The sequence below is a fragment of the Rhinoraja longicauda genome, chromosome 4, assembly GCF_053455715.1.
Source record: "Rhinoraja longicauda isolate Sanriku21f chromosome 4, sRhiLon1.1, whole genome shotgun sequence".
NCBI classification, from domain to species: Eukaryota; Metazoa; Chordata; class Chondrichthyes; order Rajiformes; family Arhynchobatidae; genus Rhinoraja; species Rhinoraja longicauda.
This window is the reverse complement of record NC_135956.1, coordinates 84928262-84948711: the sequence shown is the minus strand read 5'-3', so window position 1 is coordinate 84948711 and position 20450 is coordinate 84928262. Positions and strand designations below refer to the sequence as shown.

The following is a 20450-nucleotide window of genomic DNA, read 5'->3' as shown; positions in this document are numbered from 1 at the left end:
CAGGGTCAACTGTCTTCTGCCCTGACTTGAACAGAATGGGGACTGAAATATAGGATTTTATCTGCAGTCCTGTTACTAGGCACTAATCACTCTTTTGTACAAAATCGCAAATTTATCTTCATTACACTTAGGCTGGAGCGATTGGGCTTGTATACACTGGAATTTAGAAGGATGAGGGGGATGAGGGGGGATCTTATTGAAACATATAAGATAATTAGGGGATTGGACACATTAGACGCAGGAAACATGTTCCCAATGTTGGGGGAGTCCAGAACAAGGGGCCACAGTTTAAGAATAAGGGGTAGGCCATTTAGAACGGAGATGAGGAAGAACTTTTTCAGTCAGAGAGTGGTGAAGGTGTGGAATTCTCTGCCTCAGAAGGCAGTGGAGGCCAGTTCGTTGGATGCTTTTGGATAGAGCTCTTAAGGATAGCGGAGTGAGGGGGTATGGGGAGAAGGCAGGAACGGGGTACTGATTGAGAGTGATCAGCCATGATCGCATTGAATGGCGGTGCTGGCTCGAAGGGCTGAATGGCCTACTCCTTCACCTATTGTCTATTGTCTATATCAAGTAGAAAAACAACAGCGTTAACTCCTGATTTGAAATAATGCTATCTGCAAAAATCTAGTGAGCTCTGCAGTATGGATTTCTTCTTCTCCTACGTCAGTTGCTGTCAGTTCAAGATTTCTCATACCGACAAAGGTGTCATCTAGCTGAGAATTCGCCACGTTGAGAAATTCTCTTAAAGAGTAAATAAGAAAATATAAACAACATATTTTAACAAACCTTTTAAACATTTCAAAGACTGTGAAATAGAAGTCAGGATGTATGCATGAGATTATAGGAGAATTATAAATAATAATAATTATGATTAATTTACAAGTCACAGAATTTTAAAGTAGTTAGCTCAGCACATTACACTCTCAACATATAAAATCAGCATCAGAAAGGTTAGTAAGTCTTGGTATGTAATAAAATCTCACACATCTTGCAACAAAGTACAAAACTTATGAGAACACTAGACCAAGTGGACCCGTTGGGCCCAAACCTCTCCTGCATTGGTGCAGCACCCCCTACCTCCCCCTTCCCTCCCCCCTTCCCTCTCCTTCCCCTCCCCCTCCCCTTCCCCATTCCCCTCCCCCCTTCCCTCTCCCTCCCCATTCCCCTCCCCCCATTCCCCTCCCCATTCCCCTCCCCCCCACTCCATCCCCCTCCCTTCTCCCCCCCCTTCCCTCCACCCCCTCCCTCCCTCCCCCCTCCCAAGGAGATAGATTTAAACTTTAAAATGTGAATATCTTTAAAAATATAACACCGTTTTCAATGAAACATCTTCCATCAGCACCAAAGGTGAGTAAGGTGGGCCTAAAATTGTCGCGCTATCGTGTACCGTTTTGGCTGTAGTTCAGGAACAAACAAACAAACAAACGAGAGTTTTAGTTTATAGATTTTACAGTGAGAAAGGAATTATACAGGAGAAGGATCTGAAATAGTGCAACTTGTGAATGAACAGGAATTCCTGACAACTTCTATATCCTCATGTTTCCCTGTGCACTGGTCGTTCTCAGTTTCCCGGCAATCAATACTGAAACTTTTTCCACCACCACAGTTGCAAAAAAAAAAAGCTTTGTTCAGTGATCGTTCTGTGCAGAAAACAAGAATCTTTAACTGAATGAAGACAACATTGACCAACAGGAGTAGGAGGTTTTAAATCACCTTATTGCATCGTAATTTATGGCAGTGTAATGATATGACAAGGGAAGTTTCTGCTTATGTTTTTTTAAGGATAGACTTTTGTAAATAATCGTTTCATGCAGTTAAAAGATATTAATTCAACTCAAATAAACAGCAAAAGGAATGTGTTTAAAATTGAACTGACATGAAATAAAATGTCTGAACTCTGCATATTTTCAGTGGGCAGTTTTTTTTCCACTACAAGGATTAATCTGGAATGACTGTGAGATGGGCCTGAGTCCATGGGGAATGCCAATACATAAATCTAAAAGATTTTCCTTCGCTCCCCATCTTCCCTTTGCCTTTGAGTTTCATATCAGTGCTATGTCAAGATGAAATATTTGTACCATTCTACACCACCACAGTGGAATAGCCAGCTCTCTCCGATACTTCAGCCATTAACAATTAATTTCCCAGAGACTTGTGCTGACAACTGGAAGTTGAGTACTGTGGATGGATAGAAATTGATTTGAATTATTGATAGGAAAACTGAATGGTCCATGCCCTTTCTGTCCCATGCAATACAATTGCATCAACCGGCCATGCATGCCTTTATTTGCTCAACTCCTCTCTGGTTCACCTATGCCATCCCTGCACAGAGATTTTGCACTCTTGTTCCCTCATTCGCTCAGACACTCAACTCAGCACTCTTCTGCCGAACTAACTTAGAATTCCCTATCTCCAACCAATTGTCCCATTCACCCTGGTAGGCGCAATCCTTCTAGGAGATTTTCTTCCCATTCTTCCCATTGCCAATCATTTATGGGTAGTGAGTATTTCCTTCCATGGGACTTTCCCTCGGCAGCCATAATCCCTCACCTTGTGGAGCCTTTGGACCGGTAGTTTCAGTTTTACTTTAGAGATACAGCGCAGAAACAGGCCCTTCGGTCCGCCGAGTCCACACCGACCAGCAATCCCCACACACTAGCACCATCCTGCGCACGAGGGGCAATTTACAATTTTGCCGAAGCCAATTAAACTACAGCGTGCAGCGTAGGTTTACTAGGTTAATTCCCGGAATGGCGGGACTGTCATATGTTGAAAGACTGGAGCGACTAGGCTTGTATACACTGGAATTTAGAAGGATGAGAGGGGATCTTATCGAAACGTATAAGATTATTAAGGGGTTGGACACGTTAGAGGCAGGAAACATGTTCCCAATGTTGGGGAAGTCCACAACAAGGGGCCACAGTTTAAGAATAAGGGGTAGGCCATTTAGAACGGAGATGAGGGGAAAAAAATTCAGTCAGAGAGTTGTGAATCTGTGGAATTCTCTGCCTCAGAAGGCAGTGGAGGCCAATTCTCTGAATGCATTCAAGAGAGAGCTGGATAGAGCTCTTAAGGATAGCGGAGTCAGGGGGTATGGGGAGAGGGCAGGAACGGGGTACTGATTGAGAATGATCAGCCATGATCACATTGAATGGCGGTGCTGGCTCGAAGGGCCGAATGGCCTCCTCCTGCACCTATTGTCTATTGTCTATTGTCTACAAACCTGTACGTCTTTGGAATGTGGGAGGAAACTGCAGCACCAGGAGAAAACCCACGTGGTCACGGGGAGAACATACAAATTCGATATCATATCATATCATATATATACAGCCGGAAACAGGCCTTTTCGGCCCACCAAGTCCGTGCCGCCCAGCGATCCCCGTACATTAACACTATCCTACACCCACTAGGGACAATTTTTACATTTTACCCAGCCAATTAACCTACATACCTGTACGTCTTTGGAGTGTGGGAGGAAACCGAAGATATCGGAGAAAACCCACGCAGGTCACGGGGAGAACGTACAAACTCCTTACAGTGCAGCACCCGTAGTCAGGATCGAACCTGAGTCTCCGGCGCTGCATTCGCTGTAAAGCAGCAACTCTACCGCTGCGCTACCATGCCGCCGGTACAGACAGCACCCGTAGTCATGATCAAACCCAGGTCCCTGCTATTAGGCAGCATCTCTACTGCTGCACCACCATGCTGGATGGATCATCTTAAACAACTCTTTTGTCAGTCAATTGTCCAGAAATTTTGTTACGTCACACTGCTGTTTCAAGATTTATGGAGATGAATTTTTTTTCCCCCTGAAGTGAAACACAACATCAATCATTGGATTTGGTACCTTGGGGAGAACTGGATGGTGTCATTCACCATACGTTGTTCATTTTGAATCTTTTTGGAATAACTCTGATCTTTCTACTCCAGAAGTAACAATCACTGAGCCTCCTGGCCCATTTCTGTCTCATCAGTGTAGCTCTGGCACACATCATTTAGTTTTGCATTCACCTTTAATTATTCTGGCCATTCTGTGATGACATTCCCAGTCTACCAAGGACTACACTGTATCTCAATAACCAACCATCCCCTCCTCCCCTGAGCTCACCTCCAAACTTCTGTTCACTCAGGGCACTGGTCCTGATCTCCTAACTTTCTAAAACCCAAACCTACAAGGCCGCTTAATGAGGCTATGACCTTCAACAACCCCCTCACTCACTCCACGAGCCTATTGCTTACCTCATCTCTCCCAGAGAATCTTGGAAGGTCATCGGTTTGAATCTGTCCGAATCTTGGCCACAATCCCTCCCTTGTCAACTCAAGTCAAAGACAAACCACATTTCACCCCACCCCTAAGCTAGGCACTGACCCAACCCCTCCATCCCCCAGCACCACCTACCAAACCAGCCAGGACTCAGGCCCAATCCCTTCTCTCCAACCACCTTCAACCCAAGCATGTGCAGTGCATGTTCGGCTGAAATGACAGACATACACCATGACACAAAGAGGTCCTTCTGTCGTTGTACATGGCCCTAGTGAGACCGCACCTGGAGTACTGTGTGCAGTTTTGGTCTCCAAGTTTGAGGAAGGACATTCTTGCTAATGAGGGCGTGCAGCGTAGGTTCACTACATTAATTCCTGGAATGGCGGGACTGTCGTATGTTGAAAGACTGGAGCGACTGGGCTTGTATACCTACGCTGTTATACAATTTAGAAGGAGGAGAGGGAATCTTTTTGAAGCATATAAGATTATTAAGGGATTGGACACGTTAGAGCAGGAAACATGTTCCCAATGTTGGGGGGAGTCCAGAACCAGGGGCCACAGTTTAAGAGTAAGGGGTAGGCCATTTAGAACAGAGATGAGGAAAAACTATTTCACTCAAAGAGTTGTAAATATGTGGAATTCTCTGGCTCAGAAGGCAGTGGAGGACAATTCTCTGGATGCTTTCAAGAGAGAGCTAAATAGAGCTATTAATGATAGCGGACTCAGGGGGTATGGGGAGAGGGCAGGGACGGGGTACTGATTGTGAATGATCAGCCATGATCACGGTGAATGGTGGTGCTGGCTCGTAGGGCCAAATGGCCTACCCCTGCACCTATTGTCTATTGTCTATTATGGGCACACAAAGTTTACAGGAGGGCCAGATACACCATGGCCACACAATATGTACAAGTGGGCGGTGACTACTAAAGTAGATATCAGCACCAATCTTGGTGACCTAGAATCTCTAACCCTAAATATTTAACTGTCTATATTCCTTTCTGACTTCATTTTGAGATTGATGATTCAATTCTCCCTTCCATTGAATATATTGAATTGAATTGAAGATTGAATATGTTTTATTGGCCAAGTATGTACACATACAAGGAATTTGCCTTGGTGCTCTGCTCACAAGTAACAACACGACATACAGTAAACAATTCAGAATAAAACATAAAACATTAAAACATTAAGAGTAAAACATTATAGATTTTAGATTTAGATTTAGAGATACAGCGCGGAAACAGGCCCTTCGGCCCACCGGGTCCGCGCCGCCCAGCGATCCCCGCACGCTAACACTATCCTACACCCACTAAGGACAATTTTTACATTTGCCCAGCCAATTAACCTACATACCTGTACGTCTTTGGAGTGTGGGAGGAAACCGAAGATCTCGGAGAAAACCCACGCAGGTCACGGGGAGAACGTACAATCTCCGTACAGACGGCGCCCGTAGTCAGGATCGAACCTGAGTCTCCGGCGCTGCATTCGCTGTAAGGCAGCAACTCTACCGCTGCGCCACCGTGCCGTTATAGTTTGAACATGTGCATGAAATAAAAAACCAGAGCAAAAGGAGGCTGAAACTTGAATTGTGTTGAGTCAAGTCAAGTCAAGTCAAGTCAAGTCAAATTTATTTGTCACATACACATACTCGATGTGCAGTGAAATGAAAGTGGCAATGCCTGCGGGTTGTGCACAAAAATAATTACAGTTACAATAAATAAAGTTAATAAGTTACTAAACATAGCACCAAAAGTGTCGACAAAAATTTAGTCTCTGGGGTTATCAAAGTTGACAGTCCTGATGGCCTGTGGGAAGAAGCTCCGTCTCATCCTCTCCGTTTTCACAGCGTGACAGCGGAGGCGTTTGCCTGACCGTAGCATCTGGAACAGTCCGTTACTGGGGTGGCAGGGGTCCCTCATGATCTTGCTTGCTCTGGATCTGCACCTCCTGATGTATAGGTCCTGCAGGGGGACGAGTGTAGTTCCCATGGTGCGTTCTGCCGAACGCACTACTCTCTGCAGGGCCATCCTGTCCTGGGCAGAGCTGTTCCCAAACCAGACTGTAATGTTGCCGGACAGGATGCTCTCTACAGCCCCAGAGTAGAAGCAATGAAGGATCCTCAGCGACACTCTGAATTTCCTCAGTTGTCTAAGGTGGTAAAGGCGCTGCTTAGCCTTACCCACCAGTGCGGCAATGTGCGTTGCCCACGTCAGATCCTCTGCGATGCGGACTCCCAAGTATTTGAAACTGCTCACCCTATCCACAATAGACCCATTTATCTCCAGTGGCGTGTACGTCCTTGGATGTTTAGCCCTTCTGAAGTCCACAATCAGCTCCTTTGTTTTAGTGACATTCAAGAGGAGGCTATTGTCCTGACACCAGAGTGCCAGATCAGCCACCTCCTCCCGGTAGGCCTTCTCCTCGTTGTTGGAGATCCGGCCCACCACCACAGTGTCATCAGCAAACTTGATGATGGAGTTTGAGCTGAACCTGGCCCTACAGTCATGTGTGTACAGGGAGTACAGTAGGGGGCTAAGGACGCAGCCCTGGGGGGATCCTATGTTCAGGGTGAGGGAGCTAGATGTGTGTTCCCCCATCCTGACCACTTGGGGCCTGGCAGTGAGAAAGTCCAGGACCCAGGCACACAGAGGGGTGCTAAGCCCCAGTTCCAGCAGCTTCTCAACCAGTCTGCTGGGGACTATTGTGTTGAATGCTGAACTAAAGTCAATGAACAGCATCCTCACATAGCCCCCCTGGCTGTCCAGATGAGAGAGAGCGGTGTGTAGAACCTGGGAGACCGCATCATCCGTGGACCTGTTCGGACGGTATGCGAACTGTAGTGGGTCCATGTTGCGAGGAAGGAGGGCGCAGATGTGCTTCTTGACTAGCCTCTCCAAGCATTTCATGACAACCGAGGTGAGGGCCACCGGTCGGTAGTCATTTAAACACGCTGGAGAGGCATTCTTTGGCACCGGTACAATGATGGATCTTTTGAAGCATGCAGGGACCACGGACTTTGCCAAGGAGAGGTTGAATATTGTGGTGAGCACTGGAGCAAGCTGAGTAGCACAAGACTTTAGTACTCGCCCAGATATACCATCTGGGCCTCCAGCTTTCCTCGTGTTCACACGCGTCAGAGCCCACCTCACCTCATGCTCGGACACCGAGAATGTGTGCACATCCCCGGCGGTGGATCCCCCTCCAGCCTCGCTAGCCAGCGCCCCTCATAGACTTGGTACCCTGTGCTTTGTGTGCAAACTCCAGGCAGGTCCGACATCCTGAGGAACATGGGCAACACGTGAGGTGGGAGAGATGAGGTAAGCAATAGGCTCGTGGAGTGAGTGAGGGGGTTGTTGAAAGTCATAGCCTCATTTGGCGGCCTTGTAGGATTGGGTTTTAGAAAGTTAGGAGATCAGGACCAGTGCCCTGAGTGAACAGAAGTTTGGAGGTGAGCTCAGGGGAGGAGGGGGTGGTTGGTTATTGAGATACAGTGTAGTCCTTGGTGGATTGGGAGTGTCATCACAGAATGGCCAGAATAATTAAAGGCAAATGCAAGACTAAACTGATAAGGATCCTGTGTCAGAGCTCCACTGATGAGACAGACATGGGCCCAGGAGGCTCAGTGATTGTTGCTTCTGGAGCAGAAAGAAGAGAGTTATTCCAAAAAGATTCAACTTCTACAATGGAGTTAAGCATTGCCCCACCTGCATGTCTCCAGGTGCATTAAAGTTGCATCACCAGGAGACTGATGTTATTCATTCTTTGTCTATTTTTGGACTGATTTGTGAAATGTGAGAAATGTTAAAAGTCTAAAATGTCTCGCATGTCCAGCACTGTGCAATGACCAGAAACAGAAACTAGTCCATTGGGAGTGTAATGCGGTGCTCGTGGTAATGTGAAAAGAAGGTGCTAGGATCCTCAGGCAAATTCTTTTTGTTTACTGAGCAAGAACTGTAATAAAGTGGTTTTAAAAAAATGATTTTGTTTCCCCAGGTTTATCCACAGCTCATGTTAGAACTGTGTACAGGCCAAAGTTCATTTTTATCATGACTCCGGAGCGGTAAACACATCTACCCTTGTGCACTTTGCTCCTTGACAAATCACACAGTTGCACAATTTATGATCTCTTTGTTTCAGACGAAAGAAACACGCATTAGACTTGCCGAAGAGAGTTGCTTTGTTCCCTTTTCTGTAAAGAAAAAAGGTGTATCTGTGGATATTTGCTCAAAGGACATGTTAATGTTCTCAAAGTGAAGGGACTCACAGGAAATGAAAAATATTATACATTATTTCGACATTTTAATCCTGAATAACACTGGAATCACCGAAGACAAAATCATTGATTATGTTGAATGAAGAATAAGAGAAGAAACTAGAGTGCTTGTCTATTATGTATATTCCTTTAAAAACTCTGGTTTATTTTAATATTCAAAATATTACCCAGAGACTGTGTTGTGACAGTTTTACAACGTGAATGGTTTAAGTTCAGTGTTAACAAACAACTGAAAAAAATGTGTAAAATAATGGCAGTGAAGAAGTGCCAGTGGTTCAACACCCTTATGTTTGATGACAAAAACAGGTTCCTGTAGGCCCTGTGTCTCTTAGCTACTGGGAAAACTGTTGCATCATGATTGGAGGCTTGCTATTCCTTTAAGAGACTTTGTCATGCAGTCATGAGTCATTGAAACTGTTGTTCCAAGACTTGTCGCTGCAGTTCAAGTCTGATTGTCACAAGGTTAGGATCGAACTCCAGTCTGTGGAGGTGTAAGGCAGGTGCTCTACCAACTGCACCCTTTCCAAAGCCTCCACAACTTTCCTAGATGGGGCGTCCAGACCTGCACACAACACTCCCAATGTGGTCTAAACAAAGTCCCATAAAGCTGCATCATGACTTCCTGACTCTTATACACAATGCAAATCCTATGAAAGCAAGCAATAGACAATAGACAATAGGTGCAGGGGTAGGCCATTCGGCCCTTCGAGCCAGCACCACCATTCAATGTGATCATGGCTGATCATTCTCAATCAGTACACCGTTCCTGCCTTCTCCCCATACCCCCTGACTCCGCTATCCTTGAGAGCTCTATCTAGCTCTCTCTTGAATGCATTCAGAGAATTGGCCTCCACTGCCTTCTGAGCCAGAGAATTCCACAGATTTACAACTCTCTGACTGAAAAAGTTCTTCCTCATCTCCGTTCTAAATGGCCTACCCCTTATTCTTAAACTGTGGCCCCTGGTTCTGGACTCCCCCAACATTGGGAACATGTTTCCTGCCTCTAACGTGTCCAACCCCTTAATAATCTTATACGTTTCGATAAGATCTCCTCTCATCCTTCTAAATTCCAGTGTATACAAGCCTAGTCGCTCCAGTCTTTCAACATACCATATGCCTTCTTTACTACTCTATCTACGATACGATACGATATGATAACATTTTATTCATCAACGGAAGGAAATTAGTTTGCCGACAGTCACAACACACACGGTACACAAAAACTTGAAATGAAAAGTGCAACAAAAAAGAAAAAGACAAGCGACTGTTGTCTGGCTGCCGTGTGCACAGCGCCTTCACTGGGACAAATGAACAAACAAACAAACAAACAAACACAGACTTAACCTCTGGGCAAAGGATTCTAAACTAGAGTGCCCCCCCCCCCCCCCTTCCACGGCCACACTGGGTCCTCCTTTGTTCTCCCACTGTCCCTCACGGCGATCCCCCCATGCCGGGTCCCCATTGTGTTCCCTGCACCCCCCCCCCACATTCCACCACCGAGGTTCTCGCTGACACCGATGCTCCCATTGCCGCTGAGGCACCATCACCGCCGAGGCTCCCGCTGCCGCCCGCCGAGTCTCCCATCGCCACCGCCGCTGAGACTCCTTCGACCCAGGTAGGCCTCGCCGCCCAGCTTTTCCGCAGTCCCCTGGGAGGCCTGTGGGGTGACGCGCGACTACCGGGGCACGTTCAGCGGGTGGATCGGGCCACTTGTGTTGCCACTTTCAGGGAGTTATGGACTTGGACACCAAGGTTCCTCTGTACATCTGAATGGTGTCAAGTTAGGAAAAGGGGACATACAACGACAAGATCTGGGTGTCCTAGTGCATCAGTCACTGAAAGGAAGCATGCAGGTACAGCAGGCAGTGAAGAAAGCAAATGGAATGTTGGCCTTCATAACAAGAGGAGTTGAGTATAGGAGCAAAGAGGTCCTTCTGCAGTTGTACAGGGCCCTAGTGAGAACGCACCTGGAGTACTGTGTGCAGTTTTGGTCTCCAAATTTGAGGAAGGATATTCTTGCTATTGAGGGCGTGCAGCGTAGGTTCACTAGGTTAATTCCCGGAATGGCAGGACTGTCCTATGTTGAAAGATTGGAGCGACTAGGCTTGTATACACTGGAATTTAGAAGGATGAGAGGGGATCTTATCGAAACGTATAAGATTATTAAGGGATTGGACATGTTAGAGGCAAGAAACATGTTCCCAATGTTGGGGGAGTCCAGAACAAGGAGCCACAGCTTAAGAATAAGGGGTAGGCCATTTAGAACGGAGATGAGGAAAAACTTTTTCAGTTAGAGAGTTGTGAATCTGTGGAATTCTCTGCCTCAGAAGGCAGTGGAGCTAGATAGAGCTCTTAAAGGACAGCGGAGTCAGGGGGTTTGGGGAGAAGGCAGGAATGGGGCACTGATTGAGAATGATCAGCCATGATCACATTGAATGGTGGTGCTGGCTCGAAGGGCCGAATGGCCTCCTCCTGCACCTATTGTCTATTGTCTATTGACCCAAAACCCATTCCTTCTCTCCAGAGATGCTGCCTGTCCCGCTGAGTTACTCCAGCATTTTGTGTCCACTGATCAGAGACCAACAGACTAAATATTGCCCTTCCATTACAACCCTCTCTCTTCTGTCAGTCAGCCAGTTCTGAATCCATACGACCAAGTTAATCTAGGCTTCATATTCTACTGGAAAAGCCTACCATGGGGAACCATCAAATGCCTTACTTAAATCCATGTTGACAACATCCACCACCCTCTTCGATCACCTTCATCACCTCATTAAAAAACCTACGGAAGACAATGTTCAGCCACATCAAACTACTTACCCCTGACATTCAATGGCATTACGATCGAGGTTCTCACAATCAACATCCTTGGGATGACAGTGGACCACAAACTGTAAGACCAGCCATAAAAATGCCAGAGGCCACAAGAGCAGGTCAGCAGCTGAGTATCCTGCAGTAAATGACTCCGCTCCTGACACTCTAAACCGATAAGAAAGTGCTGAAGTAACTCAGCAGGTCCGGCAGCATCTATGGAGAACAACGATAGGTGACGTTTTGGGTCCCGACCGGAAACATCACCTATCCATGCTCTCCAGAGAGACTGCCTGACCCGCTGAGTTACTCTAACATTATGTGTCCTTCAGTGTAAACCAACACCTTGTTTCCACTCTAAACCGATTGTACCTTGTTCATGGTATGCTAGGAGTGTGAAGAAATACTCTCTGATTGTCTGGATAAGCAGCTCCACCCATTATCAAGAAGCATGATATCATCCTGCAATAGACCATCCCATTGATTCATCCCCACCACCCTCCGCACACAGCAACTATGGTATATGTACTATTTAGAAATTACACTACGCTTACTCACCCAGTCCACTTCAAAAGCACTCTTAAACCTATAACTACTATCAAAAAGGCTCCAGGCACATAGTTGCCCAATCTCTCAGATGATGTAAGCCAATTAACTGCCTCTATTGACCTGAGAAGCTCACTACAAGCATACGTGATAAATTGCCCCAACCCCCAATATATACACTGGAATTTAGAAGGATGAGAGGGGATCTTATCGAAACATATAAGATTATTAAGGGGTTGGACACGTTAGAGGCAGGAAACAAGTTCCCAATGTTGGGGGAGTCCAGAAACAGGGGCCACAGTTTAAGAATAAGGGGTAGGCCATTTGGAACGGAGATGAGGAAAAACTTTTTCAGTCAGAGAGTTGTGAATCTGTGGAATTCTCTGCCTCAGTAGGCTGTGCCCAATTCTCTGAATGCAGTCAAGAGAGAGCTAGATAGAGCTCTTAAGGATAGCGGAGTCAGAGGGTATGGGGAAAAGGCAGGAACGGGGTACTGGTTGAGAATGATCAGCCATGATCACATTGAATGGCGGTGCTGGCTCGAAGGGCCGAATGGCCTACTCCTGCACCTATTGTCTATTGTCTATTGTCTATATTGTTGGACAACCAGCTTTCCATAATCAGGAGTCAAAATTCTTGTGTTCTTAAGAGAGTTAGTTTAATTTAATTTAGTTTAGAGATACAGTGCAGAAACAGGCCCTTTGGCCCATCAAGTCTGCACCGACCAGCGATCCCAATGCACTAACACTATCCTACTACACACACTAGAGACAATTTACAACTTAAAATTTTACCAAGCCAATTAGCCTACAAACATGTACGTCTTTGGAGTGTGGGAGGAAACCAGAGCACCTGGAGAAAACACATGCACTTCATGGGGAGAACGTACAAACTCTGTACAGACAGCACCTGTAGACAGGATTGAACCCGGGTCTCTGGTGCTGTCATGCGGCAACTCCACCGCTGAGCAACCACCATAATATTTGGCAAATGGTGTTAACAAAGCCCTAGAGTTATCCACTTTTCACTCCCTGTGCTTTAATGAGAGACCATGGAAAGAATAGCTTGCTTCTCGTCGAACAACATCTCCATTTAGTCTCCCTCTGTAAAATAAAATCTTTGCAGGGTCTGAATTGTATTTGATCACGAAAAGGAAAAAAATCACGACGGTGTTTTAGCAATGTTGGTATAATTCCCCCTTTGTCTTTTCTTTCACTGTTTCCGACTGTTTCTGACCTTGCCACCTTGTGATTCCAATAACTTGAGAGTCTGTACATCTAGAAAGTGATTGTAACTAAGATTTGACAAACTGTACTCAAAATGTTTTCTTTCTGTAAGCAGGGCTTTTTAACAGCTCTTCAGTTTATTAACAAATGAAAGTGACAATGACATAAATCATGTCAGAACATATTAACCACACCACTTGCGTACAACTTCATTGTGATAAAAAAGTAACATAATGGGGTCAAAAGCGCATCTCGTAACACAATGGCCCAGCAAAAATTTAAATGAACACATTTAAAGCTGTTGCTCCATTCATGAACATGGACAATAAATTATTTGTAACTGTGTCTTTCGGCTTGCATCATCAGTCTCATTGGCTACTAAAGATCAATCTCCCTTTTCAACAGGCTGATGATTGCTATTAACAAGAAATTAACTGGCAAAGCCTTAAAAAAACTATGCCTATAAGAACGCAACAGAGGCCGGATATTTTACAGAAATTTCCCAAGACCTCAAAGCTTTACCCAAGAGCAGTGAAGCCTGATCAGGATTTAATGGAACTTCAAATATAGAAAATACGGCACAGGATTGATTTCACCCACAATGGCTGCCGAACATGATCCAAAGTTAAACTGATCTCATCTGCCTGCACATGATCCATACCCCTCCATTCCCAGCGAAACCAATGTACCCATCTAAAGGCCTCTTAAACACCACTATTATCTCTGCCTCCACCACCAACCCCGGCACTGTGTCCCAGGTACCCACCACCCTCTGTGTGAATAGACAATAAACAATAGACAATGGGTGCAGGATGAGGCTATTCGGCCCTTCGAGCCAGCACCGCCATTCAATGTGATCATGGCTGATCATTCTCAATCAGTACCCCGTTCCTGCCTTCTCCCCATACCCCCTGACTCCGCTATCCTTAAGAGCTCTATCTAGCTCTCGCTTGAATGCATTCAGAGAATTGGCCTCCACTGCCTTCTGAGGCAGAGAATTACACAGATTCACAACTCTCTGACTGAAAAAGTTTTTCCTCATCTCAGTTCTAAATGGCCTACCCCTTATTCTTAAACTGTGGCCCCTTGTCCTGGACTCCCCCAACATTGGGAACATGTTTCCTGCCTCTAACGTGTCCAACCCCTTAATAATCTTATACGTTTCGATAAGATCTCCTCTCATCCTTCTAAATTCCAGTGTATACAAGCCTAGTCGCTCCAGTCTTTCAACATATGATAGTCCTGCAAATCTTGCCCCGCATCTCCTTTAAACTTTGCCCCTTACATCTGATGGAATAACCTATCTATGTCTCTCATAATCTTTATATACTTCTAATAGGTCTCCTCTCAGCCTCCGAAGCTCCAGGGGAAACAATCCAGGTCTCTCCATATTACTAATACCCTCTAATCTGGGCACACACTGATAAACCTCATCTGCACCCCCTCCATAGCCTGTGCAAAAACAAAGAATTTCATTGCACCTAGGTAAAGTGACAATAAAGTATTGTTTGGCGTTGGCCAAACTGGTCTCCCGGTGGCTGAGCACTTTAACTCCCCTTCCCATTCCCAGTCTGACCTTTCTGTCATGGGCCTCCTCCAGTGCCATAGTGAGGCCCACCGGAAATTGGAGGAACAGCTCCTCATATTTTGCCTGGGAAGCTTGCAGCCCAGCGGTATGAACATCGACTTCTCCAACTTTAGATAGTTCCTCTGTCCCTCTCTTCCCCTCCCCCTTCCCAGATCTCCCTCTATCTTCCTGTCTCCACCTATATCCTTCCTTTGTCCCGCCCCCCCTGACATCAGTCTGAAGAAGGGTCTCGACCCGAAACGTCACCCATTCCTTCTCTCCTGAGATGCTGCCTGACCTGCTGAGTTACTACAGCATTTTGTGAATAGATACCTTCGATTTGTACCAGCATCTGCAGTTATTTTCTTATAAAGTATTGTTGAATCATTGAATCCACATCCTTCTGTTAACGGGGCAACCAGAACTGTACACAATACTCCAAATGCAGCCTAACCAAAGTCCTATCAAGCTGCATCATGACTTCTCCTGACTCTAATACTCAATTAGAGTATTAATTGAGTATTAATTACTCAATTAGAATATAAGCACCGACCCATGATGGCAGGTTTACTATGCGCCTTCTGTAACATTGTTTTATTAATATTCTTTTACTGTCTGGATGAGCACAGCTCCAACACTGTGGAACTCAACACCATCCAGGGCAAAGCAGCCCACCAACCTCAACAGCAACTCTTTGACCCCCCCCCCCCCCCCCCCTTTGGTGCCTCTATCCAAGACCACAAGAAATTGCAGAGAATTGTGGACCTAGCCCAGATCATCACGCGAACCAACCTCCCTTCCATTGACTCCATCTACACCTCATGCTGCCTCAACAAGGCCACCAGCATAATCAGGACACTCCAGGTCACTCCCTCTTCTCCCCTTTTCCAGTCAGGCAAGAGGTACAGAAGTGTCTATTGTCTATTGTCTATTGTCTATAGTGTGAAAACATACACCTCCAGATTCAGGGGCAGCTTCTTCTCAGCTGTTACCAGGCAACTGAACCATCCTATCCTCAACTAGAGAGCAAGTCCTCAGCTGAGCTACCATCTACCTCATTGGAGACCCTTGGTCTATCTTTCTGTCTGACCTTTCTGTCATGGGCCTCCTCCAGTGCCATAGTGAGGCCCACCAGAAAATGGAGGAACAGCTTGCAGCCCAGCGGTATGAACATGGACTTCTCCAACTTTAGATAGTTCCTCTGTCCCTCTCTTCCCCTCCTCCTTCCCAGATCTCCCTCTATTTTCCTGTCTCCACCAATATCCTTCCTTTGTCCCGCCCCCCTGACATCAGTCTGAAGAAGGGTCTCGACCCGAAACGTCACCCATTCCTTCTCTCCTGAGATGCTGCCTGACCTGCTGAGTTACTCCAGCATTTTGTGAATAAATACCTTCGATTTGTACCAGCATCTGCAGTTAATTTCTTGTACTACTTGGTCTATCTTTAATGAGACTCTACTGGATTTAATCTTGCAGTAATCGTTTTTTCCCTTTATCCTGTGTCTGGCTTGACTGTAATCATGCAGTCTTTCCACTGACTGGACAGCACTGCACCCCCTGCCCGTGACAATAAACTAAGCTAACTAACGGCAGGGCTGCAGGTGCATGGAAAACACAAAATGCAAATTCTCTTTTTTCAGATTCCATCCCATTTCAGAAATATCAGACAGCCTGATGCAAAGTTCTTTCAAAGTGCATTATTGACCCCTATTAACAAACAAAGGTGAATGATCTGAATCAGTTCTATTTATCTTGGAAATCAGGCAGTGTATCAGTGCACTGGTGGTAATACAATACATAATCTTCAAACAGACAACTCTTGGATACTAATTCCTTTGCACTGGTCTTACATTGAAAGCTGGAAGTAGATCTGAATCTGGCAGAAGTGTGGAAAAGCATTTATTCTCAAGTTAAAATAATACTAATTAGAGTTGCTTTGCATCGTAGTTGTGAAGAAAATGCGCGTTTTTTCATACATTCAATTTATCTGTTATTTCTATCGTTTTTTTAAAGATATCTGTTTGAATATATTCAATCCACTCAAAGATAATCACCATTATACTAAAGTAATTTCAAATTTAACGTGCAAATGTTAAAAACATTATACTAGCTATACCAGTGACAATAATATCCACTAGGTAAAATGAAACCACAGTACATAACTATCTATTATTATAAGAAAATAACTGCAGATACTGGTACAAATCGATGGTATTTATTCACAAAATGCTGGAGTAACTCAGCAGGTCAGGCAGCATCTCAGGAGAGAAGGAATGGGTGACGTTTCGGGTCGAGACCCTTCTTCAGACTGATCAATCTGCAGAAGGGTCTCGACCCGAAACGTCACCCATTCCTTCTCTCCTGAGATGCTGCCTGACTATCTATTATTAAATTGATAAATGCAATGCCTACAAATTTGAATGGGTAACCAATATAAATCAAAAGAAAGGTTATACAAATGTAAAACATTCTTCTCGTTACATTGTGATTATTAATTCAGTCAAATGGTATTATTTTTTTGTTCCTAAATGCTTTATTCAGAAATATGAAAGGAGCATTTCATGTTTTGCTGAAAACTGGAATCATTAGATGTAGAACAAACAAGTCTTAGATAACAAACCAATATTATTTTCAAAAAAGTCACCTTTTAATCTGTTTTCAAAGAACAAATAACAATACAAGCAATGACAATAAAAATGCATCGACCGGCCTAAACGCCTGTTTGTATTTTTATACACTTTGCATTATCAAAGCCAACATTCCTCAAGACATTTGTTTCAGTAAAGTATTTACACTTCATCACATAGGTAGTAGAGTTTGCATGTTGTTTCGTCTTGCATATATTTAACCTATAGACAGGCGATATCGACGTGTTTATTTTTTTTTTACAAAACTTACAAAAGGTAATGCAACATCGAATTTACCTGAGAGGAAATTTGTTCTTAGCATAATGTTTCTTTTCCCAAACTACCAAAAGGACTACACGGGTGATTCTTAAAAGACAGAAAATGAAGTATCCTGTTGCAGATACTGACGTAGTTATTGTCTTTAAATGACATAAGTACCATTAACTTAGAAGGTTTACATTCATTACAAGAAGGCTGTTTAATTTTGAACCATTTTGATTTAACACTGATTGCTACAATGCTAATTGCATTTTGTTTTGTACAATGACGTTTTCAATATGTGGAAGAATGCGTCCACTCATTACCCTGTTTCGTTCACATTGACCACCATGAAGTCAATCACTACAATGGGAACTCACATTACATTAACTAACCTTTATTGTCACTAAGTCACTTCAAACATAATTTGCTTCCATACAGAATCATTGTAGGGACCAACTGAAACAGTGATGTGGGAGGCTTGTTTCCATCACACACACCAGTGAGAGTGAGGCAATGTTAGATTAGCCTTGACTACAGTACAGAACACACCTCAGCCGTTTCTTCACATCAGTTTTAGCATCTGTTCCATCTATATTCCGAAAGTACTCATTACAGCTTTTTGTTAAATAAAACTAATGGATCCAAAATAAACAGGCAGCTTTACTGGCTGCTGGAGGACGTGCCTTTCCTCGGAGATAGGGCGGAAATTATGTTCAGGGATGTGCTGTTATCTGACTCCATGGAGCTGTTCGTCATCTGTCCACATTGTCTGCTGGAAGGGTTGAAAGTCCTGCAAAGTTGAGGTCAGTGGAGAGAAAAGAGTTAGAGAAAGTCTGGCCAGTGTTCCCTTCAGTCAAATCTTCCGAAAATTAGGTGCCATTTACATAGAAAATAGGTGCAGGAGGTGGCCATTCGGCCCTTTGAGCCAGCACCGCCATTCATTGTGATCATGGCTGATCATCCACAATCAGTAACCCGTGCCTGCCTTCTCCCCATATCCCTTGATTCCACTAGCCCCTAGAGCTCTATCTAACTCCCTTTTAAATCCATCCAGTGATTTGGCCTCCACTGCCCTCTGGGGCAGAGAATTCCACAAATTCACAACTCTCTGGGTGAAAAAGTTCCTTCTCACCTCAGTTTTAAATGGCCTCCCCTTTATTCTAAGACTGTGGCCCCTGGTTCTGGACTCCCCCAACATTGGGAACATTTTTCCTGCCTCTACCTTTGGCATGCCTGTGATTTTTTTTTCATGTTTATATTGCCAGATATCTGAAAATGTTAAAAAACAATGCTGAGCCCAGGATGATTTAAAAATATTTGCCAGAGGAAGGGGTGGCGTTAATTAGAATTATAGTGCCCCACCTAAACTATCTGAACGGAACACAAATTTCAGATGCAGTGTTTTGATCCTGCCTGCCTGATTCTTGCTCTGCAAACTTAAGTGCACTACTTCCTGCGCTGCCTGTTTCTGCTTGGACTGATGTTGCCGAGACTGGGCGGTCAACAAAGATGAAAGAATGCATTAGATTGCATCTGAACTGAGTGACACGCTGTATAATGTCACAGAACAATACAAATGCAACTGATTGGAAACAAAAATACAAAAATCAATTAGCAAGGTGAAATAAAGCTTCATTTTATTCACCAATGCAAGTGCACTTAAAATTAAACAGCATTGTCATTTTCCTAGCTCTCAAAGGAGAACTTAACACAACCAAAAGTCCTCAATTTACCTGACGTGAAAATTCATCAGCAAACATTGAACAGTCATTCATTTAGTTCTCTCTTTAAAGAAATAACACCATTCAAAACAAATAATCTTTTCTCAGATGAGAGGGGATCTTATCGAAACATATAAGATTAGTCTGAAGAAGGGTCTCGACCCAAAACATCACCCATTCCTTCTCTCCCGAGATGCTGCCTGACCTGCTGAGTTACTCCAGCATTTTGTGAATAAATACCTTCGATTTGTACCAGCATCTGCAGTTATCTTCTTATACTACAGATTATTAAGGGGTTGGACATGTTAGAGGCAGGAAACATGTTCCCAATGTTGGGGGAGTCCAGAACAAGGGGCCACAGTTTACGAATAAGGGGTAGGCCATTTAGAACTGAGATGAGGAAGAACTTTTTCAGTCAGAGAGTTGTGAATCTGTGGAATTCTCTGCCTCAGAAGGCAGTGGAGGCCAATTCTCTGAATGCATTCAAGAGAGAGCTAGATAGAGCTCTTAAGGATAGCGGAGTCAGGGGGTATGGGGAGAGGGCAGGAACGGGATACTGATTGAGAATGATCAGCCATGATCACATTGAATGGCGGTGCTGGCTCGAAGGGCCGAATGGCCTCCTCCTGCACCTATTGTCTATTGTCTATTGTCTATATCAATGAAAAGTAAAACCCGCCGAGAACTGGCAGGGACCTGGCGTGGGAGGTTGGGGAAGAGAAGGAAAAGGGACATCAGGACTATATTGAATACTTTTGTAAGTTTGTCACTGCCCTATACTTGCCGACTCATTGCTTACTTGTGTATTGTACGCAAAACAAAGAATTTCATTGTAACAAGTGAAGTATCAATCGATCAATCAATAATAAGCTAGACAAAAACAATTTGAAGCATGTCCTTTGTGAAGCTTGTAATTATCTGCTTTGACCATGTATAGAATTTGGTTGATGGAATCGTACAACTGATTTGAAAAATCAAACCAATCCTAAATCTGGGATAAACTATTGAATCATGTCATATAGACACTTGGCCCCACTAAAAATTGATTTCTTAGCCTTTCCGGTTTATGGAAATCAAAAGAACATTTCAACGTGGAAAACCATCAACTAAAGCATGTGGATAAAGTCATCAGCTGCTAAATGTCTCTTAGGTAAT

At 44.4% G+C, this 20450-nt stretch overlaps 1 protein-coding gene across 4 annotated transcripts in view; it reads right to left on the bottom strand.

Moving 5' to 3' along the window:
• Nucleotides 1–17311: 17311 nt before the first annotated feature.
• Nucleotides 17312–20450, bottom strand: part of gata6 (GATA binding protein 6) — a 28080-nt gene continuing 24941 nt past the window's right edge. For all 4 annotated transcript variants that reach the window (XM_078398245.1, XM_078398244.1, XM_078398246.1 and 1 more), the window contains exon 7: nt 17312–18364. In XM_078398245.1, coding sequence (XP_078254371.1) covers nt 18302–18364 — 63 coding nt within the window. In that variant the 3' untranslated portion in view covers nt 17312–18301. The remainder of the gene's footprint in view (nt 18365–20450) is intronic.